Below are 10,141 nucleotides of genomic sequence, written 5' to 3'. Positions count from 1 at the left end.
TTCAAAATATAATTTTAATGACCCAAACATGAAAAGCGTTTCAACGCTTTCCCCTCAAATCCGTCTACGAATTGTAAAAAAAAATCAAATGTTATCCTTTGCAAGATTTTATTTTAAGCGCTTCACTTGATATCTGTAAGTTTTTTAATTTTTATATTTTCAGAACTTTGAACCGCAGTAGAGTTCCTTTAATATCATAAACGTTTTACATTACTGAACAAGACATATTTCTGTTGTCATTGGACTTTCTGGAAGACAGTCCGCTGCAAGTGTTGGTCTTACTGTTCCGTGGGTTCGTGATACTTATCAGTAACCCAGATCACAGATGGAATGCATTCTTGTGTACATGTATTTTATAATTGATTAAATTTGACACAGGTTAATATACTACGGACTATTTTGATGAAAAATGAATTACACTTTCTTTGAATGCTCAAGACTTAAGCAATGTATTTGATGCATTGAAGAAGTGTAAGGCTTTAACTTACAAAAAGAAGCATGCCTTCACGTAATGGCCCGTTATTGGCGTTGTATTAAAACACTCGTATGTCTGAACACATCTGCGGATGATTCTAAATTCAAAATTTCACCATTTTTGTGTTTAAATGTTGAATTCTGCTTAAGCCGGTTAAGGGGCGTGTAACTTGCACTTTCCAGTACCGTCCATGAACAGGCTCAATCAAACCGAGCCTGCAACATTTTACAATTTTGCCGTGTTGGGTTCTGTTTTTTTCTATTTAAAACTTGACTAAGTGGGCAGCTTTACGGCGCTACGCGCTGTGCTGAGACCTCTTCATTTGTTGTTTTGCTTAAAAAAAAACCACTTCAAAGCAGTAGTAACCGTAAACACGTATGTCGAACAGATTGTGTTGACCGGTGCGAACAAATCATGCTTTCCAAATAATGTTACAATTTTCAACAATCGGTCGAGTCCTCAACTGAAGGACTGATCACTTTTATTGAATTTTACCATTTGACAAAACTTCTGTCCTGTATAATAGAAGATGGATCCAAATTGAAGAAATAGACAAAATGGATTGCTCAATACATATCCTCTTTATTTTCTACAAAATTCTTGGGCTCTGACAACTTAGCAAATGGTCCTATATTCTTGTATCCCTTTGGAAGGCAATTCAAACTCTTCATATGTGTCATGAGTCTATGAGTGACATTGTTTAGAAATGTATTGAGACTATCATCACAGCGTTCTCAACAATAGAATGCTTCGCACCTTTAAAGTTTCGTATTACAGTCAAATTGAAGTCAAAGTATAGACAGGCAGTGAATAATGTAGTCAAATAGGGACTAGGTGATTTCTCGAATTACTTGATAACGAGGTAGGCGGGAACACTACGTCTGCTTTGACAAAAACATACGTAATTACGTTAAACGTGCACACAATAATGTTGAGGGTGACTAGAAGGTCAATATGGCTTTTAAAGAGGATTACACACATTGTGTGTTTGTTAGACAGGAATCCTATAAAAGTAAAAAATTTCCAATACACATGTAGATCTCTTTATACATTCATTGAAATATAAACAATAGAAATTTCTTTTCTTTCCAAGTTTGTCTTCTTATTTTGTGAACAAGATCATAGCTATTACAGGACAACAAATTTAACACTGTTGCGCTAAAAAAGCATTTTACCTACAAGGGGAAGTTAGCAATGACAAAGATGATGTTTAAAGTAAGTGCACAATACGTAATGTCAAGAGTGTAATACCTAACAAAATGAATTTCAAATCAGTATGCCTGTATCTAAATTTACCAACTTAGTTTTCCTTAATATTTATTATCATTTGGTAAACAAAAGCTTAGTAATTCAAGTTATTTCATCGGAGATGTGGCAAGAACCAGTTGCATGCGCAAATGAAAAAGGAATTGCGTACTTTTGATACTTTCTCAAGTCACTATTGTGTCTTGTTGTTAAAAGAACTATATTGCTCTAAATTTGGAACTGTCTAGCATATGTCAGTTTTAGGGATCAAAATACTGAGAGCTGAATAGAAAATAGTATGTTATATAATATAGTAAGACTACGATGACGGACTATCCGGGTTAACTATATCACAGTGTGAGAAAAACCCTCGGAATACCGTACCGCGGCTCTACCGACTGAGCTATCCGGCCGCTTACACATCTTCTCCCCTAAATAGAGAACAGTTCTGAACCGTGACAACTGTATAGGTCTGTGTTTCCGGCCGTGTTCTTTCACATTTTTACTGTTGTATTACATTTCAGCTAGTTGAACGCAATCGAAAAACACCGTCAAAATAGGACTTTTCATGACAATACAAAACTTTAGTTGACGTCATATGACGTCACAAACGTTTCCTCACTATTGGCAATGACGTTTTGATGTAAGTGACTACAATGAGAGTGTAAACGATTAAATGGATGGCTCAGAAAGCCGATACATTACAGCGACTGTTATGGTCAGGTGAATATAAAATACTCGAAGATGAAGTGCTTGCAGAGGGGGAGTTTCTTGAGTTTGAAACAGATCATGTGCGCAGGTAAATATGTAATTATACACATAAACATAGCTACATTGCAAACCCTCATGATAAAATTTTAGGAAAATGTTCACAAAGTTATTTGTTCATCGAGTGGTTATTGTTTGAAAACATTTTGTCTTTGTTTTTTTGCGAGTTTCTTTGTTTAGTGTAGAGGGGCGGGTCGGCGCAGGAATTCGCAAATCACTTAACAATTTATCTAAGAGGACATGCTCTTCAAGAAAATACATGTATATACTTTGAAAATAAGAAACATAATTTCATTCGGCTCTGCATACATTGCTTATTAATATTAAGGAAGATGAACGAGGTGCGAAAGGGTGTCACTTTAAAACAGATTTGAGAATTTCAGAAGTCCTTTCAGCGGTCATTCGTAATTTTCCAATCATATTTGTTTGTTGCATTTTCGAAAAATATTGTTGCATGATTTATCACATACCTAAAATAAAGACTGTATAAAGACTTAGTGCAAAAGAATAATTTTTCATTGAGGAGCCTATTAATGCTAACATTCAGCGGTGTCTATAACGAAAATGACCTCACTTCAAGACATATGCACGGCCCTGCAATACCGTTTTTGTCACAAATTCGGCACGGGTATGTGATAAAAAAATTCATCCGGTGGAAACGTATTTGTGCATGTGATACATGCATTCATTAGTTGTGACAAAATATGTACATTTACAAGTATATAATACATATAGATCAAAAAAGCTTTATGAAAACGAACATACGAATAATATTAATTGGATATATTATTTATATGGGTAATTTTCATTCCAGACTAGTACTTCTCGGAATGACAGCAAACAATTTAATCATCGCAAAAAGACACATTACAAATTATAAACATGATCCAGAAGTTTATTACCTTACTGATGTTGACCTTGATCTAGACGGCCTTGAAGTGTCTTCTGTTTTGCCAGTATGTCTGATTGGATTGGATAGTTCATGTTATAGATATGAACTTATTATACGTGTTTTGGAGAGGACAAGGTACGTTTTAATTTGTTTTACTTTTGATTGCTTAAGCCAATTCAAAGTTACACAGACCTCACGTTCCATTTAACGGTAAGTTAGATTTCTTCAGTAGAACCACTGACCTTCCATAAAATAGTAAAATATCTTATAAGCCACTAATAGACAGATGACATATGAGCCGCGTCACGACAAAACCAACATAATGGGCTTGCGACCAGCATGGATCCAGACCAGCCTGCGCATCCGCGCAGTCTGATCAGGATCCATGTTGTTCGCTATCAGTTTCGCTACTTGTAATAGGGTTGGTAAGCGAACAGCATGGATCCTGATCAGACTGCGCGGATGCGCAGGCTGGTCTGGATCCATGCTGGTCGCAAACCCATTATGTTGGTTTTGTCATGACGCGGCTCATAATTATGTATTTGTTGATTATGATGGAGTTATTTTTGTTATATTTTTTGGCAATATTATTCAGGTATTACGAGCTCACAAACACGCACATCAATGGGGATATAGAACAAACCTGGAAAGCATGGTTAGAGCGCATTCTTTACTTAAAAGAAGATCCTGACGGTTACATCAGGGCACAGTGTGAACAATATGAAATTCCATATCCGGATTACTACGTCATATACGAAAAATCGCCTGTTGAACCTGCAGACGACACTTTGATTTGGAAATTACTAGATCTAGACGCTGTTGAAATGTTAGAAACAGCGTTAAAAAAGAGACAGATTTTACCAGAGAAAAGGGCTAACAAGAAATCTGTTAAAGAGTGGAGAAAGAATTCTGACCAGAAATGTTTTTGTTGATTAAGGAGATTAGAAATAAAAAGGGTAAAACGGTATTGTTTTTAATCCAATTTTTTAAAATTCGGCCTGTTTTCAATTAGTTATACAAAGGAGAACCACCGACCTTTCATGTATGCAACAGATTTTTAACAGGTCACATTTTCTTGTCAAGTTAATCCTGAACTATTACATGAAAGAAGTTTAATTCTGATTGGCTGCTAAGTACGGAATGCCGTTAGGGCCATCGCCTATGAATGTGTTGATCTAAAACGCGATAGTCGATAGTACGATGGTGAAAACGCGAAATCACGAAACTACGATGGTGAAAACGCGAAAGCACGATGATGAAGCCGCGACAGTACGATACTACGATGATGAAAACGCGATAAACTATCGTGTTTTCACCATCGTATACTCTCCTGCGCATCGGTCGAATGTTTCACAATCGCTCACTTCTTACCTCTGCTAAAATTGTAGGTTCAGAGCGATATTTCTATTTTTAGACAGGAAAATCCGTGTCTACACTTCAGCCAATCAGTGACTAGCTTACGAATTGTCACATACCTGAATTTGACGGACCGTAATGTAAACAATGCGTGTTCATTTGTACTTTACTTAAAATTGTTTATTTTAAACGACCAAAATGGTAAATTCGCGATGATATATTATTTATAGATAGTCAATTGTAATGGAATCTACGTAAACGGTAGCTCAATACGAATAATGGTCCGCATGCATATTCTGGCTGCAAGAAAGTCCACGTCAGGCCGTTAAAATTAGTTTTCTTATATTTTCTCAGATGACCAGAAGCATTTCGACAGTAACTCAACCAATCCCTCGAAAAACAGAGCCATTCTTATAAATATGTATGAATAAAGCGGAAGAAGTTATCACATGCTATTGTAACATTACACCAGGTGTACACTATGCACAAAAAGTAATTTAAAAATTATTAATTTGACTGATCTTATATAGAACACTACATACAAAGTCAGTATCATCTAGCTTTAATGATGGCCATTTAAGAATATCCAAGATCATATTTGACGTACTTTCATACCCTGTGTTTTTTCCATGGATGGGCAGGTTTTGTACAGTCATGATATATACATGTATGTGCAAAATGACATATATATAGGCTACTACATGCAGATATGTGCAAAGTCAACCAACACTATTTTAAACATCAATAGTAAAACTGCATTGGTTACTCATTTGAAATTCAGCTATTCTACTTAATAATATTGTAGTCAATCAGGAGACTACCACAGCAACCACAAGCTTGTCCATTAATATCAACAAGGGCTGTCAATAGAACAGTTGTTCTATTTAACTATTCTCAGAACTTGATTGAAAATGTTTGAATTAACTAAGGAATATATCATTTATATACATATGATCAAGTCTTGCAATTCTATTTATGTTCACAAGTTATGAACCTTTGACAGTGACCTCCAAGGTATACTATTATTAAGTTTCGGGGCGTCTGTGGCCGAGTGGTTAAGGTCGTTGACTTCAACCCACTTTCCCCTCACCGCTGTGGGTTCGAATCCCGACAGGGACTTTGGATTATTTCATATGAGGAAGCTATCCAGCTAGCTTACGGAACGTTGGTGGTTCTACTCAGGTGCCCGTTCGTGCCTGAAATAATGCACGGAAGGGCACCTGAGGTCTTCCTCCACCAGTAAAGCCGGAATGTTGCGATATGACCTATACTGTGTCGATGTGACGTAAAACCCAAAACAAACATACAAATTAAGTTTCAAGATTAATTTTGCAGGCAAAACTTTAACCTGTATTAAATCAGAAGTTTAGAGGGTCATACTTCTGTCAAAATCCATGCTAGAGTTACTGGCCTTGGAAAGTGACCATTTTTATGATCCCAAAAAGTGTGCAAAGTCTTTTACACATGAAATAATGCAGATTTCAAACCAAGGTGAAGTGCAAGCCATTAGTTGCACGAAAAACTTTAAGATGTTACACTGATGAAGAATTCCAGGTGTAAAGGATAGCCCCATTTTTCTTCAAATAGTTTAGCTAAAAATAATAACTGCACTGTAGATCATCAATGAATTTATTTCATACCTCTAAGTCTTGATTTTCAAAACAATGTGTATATGAAATTACAAATGCAATATTTTATTGATTTAACATACATGTATATCCACAGTCCTAAATATAATGTATCAAGGTTTGATCACATAAACATAACAAAAAAAGAGTACATAAGTTGGCTGTAAGGTCACTCAGAATCACAGGGATAAATTGACAAATATTTCTCTGCCTATGAAGTTAACATCCTAAGTCAATAGTAACAATAGAATAACAGCAAGATCAAACTTGACCAACACTAAATATAAATAGGTTGGTATAAGCTAGTTATTGAGTAGGCAATGCATATTTAATTTCAGGTTTTAAAGTACAATTTGTGTCTTCAGCACTGGTTTAATATTAAACTTTCTGAGTCAGATACCCAGTCATATTGTTACTATGTTCAGTGAAATCATGATTCCCATTCACATTGTTACATTGTACAGTGTTTACTAAATATGCATTAAATCAAAGCAAGAGCCTACAGATTATTATCTTATTTTGGTAAATCAATGGTAAATAATTTAACAAATTTCTTTTTCAAATTTGTTTTTATTTTAACCACAATAGTCATGTGACGCAGCATTACTTCAAATATAATCAGAAATAACTTACATGTAGACACTAAAGGTAAAGATCAGTTTTCATCTACTTGTACCAAGTAAAACTATTTTAGGATTTCTAAGCTTTATCAGCAAGTATTGTAAGCTAACTAATTAATAATTTCTTCAAATAATTGACATAGAAAATCATTCACAAGAAAAAAAACAAGAGGGCCATAATGGCCCTGAAGACGCTCACCTGTATATAGGCCCCCCGGGGCGAGGCCAATTTAAACCCAGGGGCTTTTATTTGAATCAAACTTGGTAGACACCCATTTGAAAGATGTTTCAAGATAAATATCTAAGTTCGAGCTCTTAATTTTTTTTTAAGTTTTTACTTTACACATTAAGGGAAAAACAATGACCCCTTCTGGGCAGGGCCAATTTTGTCCCCGAGCTTTTATTTGAACAAAATTTATTTGGTTAACACTCACTAGAAGATATTTCATGCTTAGTATAGAAATGCTGCAAAGTCTTATTATGTTGTCATGAATGACAAATATCCCATAAATAATTTCATGTAAAGCAAAACTGTAAGTTCAGACATATTACAAGTTGAATTAAAAAATCTAACTTAGGATCAGGAACCATATTCCTAAACAAAAATAATTATGCAGGATTTATGCAGCTTGTTTCTAATATGATATGATGCTTAATGTGAAACAAATGCCCCCAGTTCAAATGCAATCATTTACAATGTAATTATAACATTTCCTGCAGATCTACATTTATTCAAGACTGTGAAAAAATTAGACATATAACTCATTGTTAATTAATTAAAGGTGCTATCTCATTTAGGGTAACCAACAGTAATAACATAGATGCTGTAAATACCCCAAATATTCAAATTTATAAAGGGGATATCATTCACAAAATACTGGTGCCTGAATGTGGGCAGAAAATAAAGTCAACAAAATTCAACTTGTTACATCCTTAATGCATTACACAATATCTCACACAGTAAATTTTCAATGTTTCAGAAACAGCTAATTTTAAAAATTATTCAAAAAAATTACAAAATTGTAAAAGAAAAGATCTAAATTTCATGGAAAATGATGCCAGAATTTTAAACCTAAGTACAGCCATTTGATGTGAGTGTTGATAGGAAAACTAAAGATTCTGATTTAATATATAATTTAAATTGCACATGCACATGTATGTATTTCATATGACCAGTAAAAATTTCGCATCATTACATCTTTTTGATAAAGTCACAACTTGCAGCACCAAACATATGTAGTTTTCATGAAATATGTCACCATAAGGCTGTCGCCTTTCACAAAACTTAACATTTTGGGCAAAAATCTGGGCAAAAACCTTGACCTGAAATTACACATACTATAAAGTAATTAAAGCATTCCATGAGAAAGTGTTCCAACACAACTTTAAACTTAATCTCTATGTTGAATGCAGGTATCTGATCATATACTGATGATGGTCCATACTGTACAAGTATTGAAGTCTAACCATATTTCAACATTTTTGCAGTGGTGAAGACTTTTAAGACTGCTATTTGGCTCTGATTGATGATTTGATTTGATCTTTTGCTGTAGTAATATGTCACATAATTCTCCATCCGCAAATTTGATTTTAAAATAAATAAACAAGGTCAAAAATACAAATTTTTATCTTCTGTAAATGCATGTAAATCACATTATAAGTCTTTGTTCATAACATTTACTTCCCACTTAGTGACATTACAAGAGGCTTTCAGATCCACAGATACTTTGATCACTGATTTCTTCTATGTTTTATGCCTTGGAGTTCAACTGTACTATTTCTAATGGTTATTTTATACATGTACTTAGTACACAATGTTTACAGTATTTGGCACAATCTTGTTGGACTAGCTCTAGCTGTAAGTGCTAGCAAAGCTCTTCCAACCCCTGTGAACACTGGATGAAACACATCTTTCTGTTCTTTCATATACCCTAAAAAAACAAAAAGAAATTATGACATTTTTCCAATTATAATATGTAATATTAAGAATTGAACAGTATGAAAAACATCATTTATACAGTAACAATCCTGGTTCTTTAAAGAAAAATAACCAAACTTTATGTTAATAAATGTCAAGAATATATAGTCCACCTTAATTTCAGAAGAATGTGTTGACCATTAAACTATATACAGAAAATCTGTCAAAATGCAGAACACGCTTACTTTAAAACTTTATTTATTCAATAAAATTGCGGAAACTTAAAATTTGAAATTAAATCATCTCTAAAAGTATCTCCTTTGAGGCTACCTGTTTAATTTATACTTTCAATACCCATAAGCACCTTACATTTGGAAATAGTTAAATCCTCTAGCTATCATGGCCAAACTTTTAATAGTAACTTTTGTTTTTGAGGCAGCCTGTAATTATGTGAAAAGACAGATATTTGTGCAAACTATCAAAAAAATAGCCTAATTACTCCCCCAGGTGAACATCGCATGGCCAGGACTTACACTTTTTAATACCCCTGTTCCTCCTCTACAACCCAAAATCCTTAAACATCATCCAAACATCACAAAGTATTGACAAAAATAAATTTTATGAAAAAAAAAATTATGGCTCTAAAAATGAGCCGTGTCACGACAAAGACCAACATAATGGGTTTGCGACCAGCATGGATCCAGACCAGCATGCGCATCACCGGGCAGATCTGATCAGGAATCCATGCTGTTCGCTTTACAAACCTATAGCAAACAGCATGGATCCTAATCAGACTGCACGGATGCGCAGGCTGGTCTGGATCCATGCTGGTCGCAAACCCATTATGTTGGTTTTGTCGTGACGCAGCTCAAATTAATAATTTTTATAAAATTATAATAATACCACTGTATGAAATGATGGCTACTTAATTTTCTATATTCCAGTTTGAAATGAAAATCTTCAAATTTATGACATATTCATAGTATAAATATTTAGAAATAAGTTTTCCATATTACAATATGACAAATTGTCATTGACAATATATATATATACACATGTACATCACAAAATTATTTCATGCTGATTCAGTGATTTTCCCCAAATATAAATAAAGGTTATTTCCCCAAGTCAAAATAGGTATATTTTGATATATTTTCCCCTAAAAATGCTATTCCCCAGAAATGCACTGTGCACAGCCCATTCTCCATAAGCATGTCTTAACAACAGCTGACTTATATC

The 10,141-nt window shown here is 34.3% G+C and overlaps 1 protein-coding gene across 1 annotated transcript; it reads left to right on the top strand.

Annotated features, from left to right (window-relative positions):
- Nucleotides 1–2,334: 2,334 nt before the first annotated feature.
- On the top strand, nt 2,335–4,347 carry LOC132753066 (uncharacterized). The gene is made up of 3 exons (XM_060743479.1): nt 2,335–2,519; nt 3,303–3,515; nt 3,976–4,347. Exons 1-3 carry the CDS (start codon nt 2,401–2,403, stop codon nt 4,310–4,312), a joined length of 669 nt encoding a protein of 222 aa, XP_060599462.1. The 5' UTR covers nt 2,335–2,400; the 3' UTR covers nt 4,313–4,347.
- Nucleotides 4,348–10,141: the final 5,794 nt, after the last annotated feature.

Source organism: Ruditapes philippinarum, unplaced genomic scaffold, assembly GCF_026571515.1.
Source record: "Ruditapes philippinarum isolate M1 unplaced genomic scaffold, ASM2657151v2 ctg4454_1_1_1_1, whole genome shotgun sequence".
Classification (NCBI taxonomy): domain Eukaryota; kingdom Metazoa; phylum Mollusca; class Bivalvia; order Venerida; family Veneridae; genus Ruditapes; species Ruditapes philippinarum.
The sequence above is the reverse complement of the archived record's forward strand: the minus strand, read 5'-3'. Positions and strand labels throughout refer to the sequence as shown.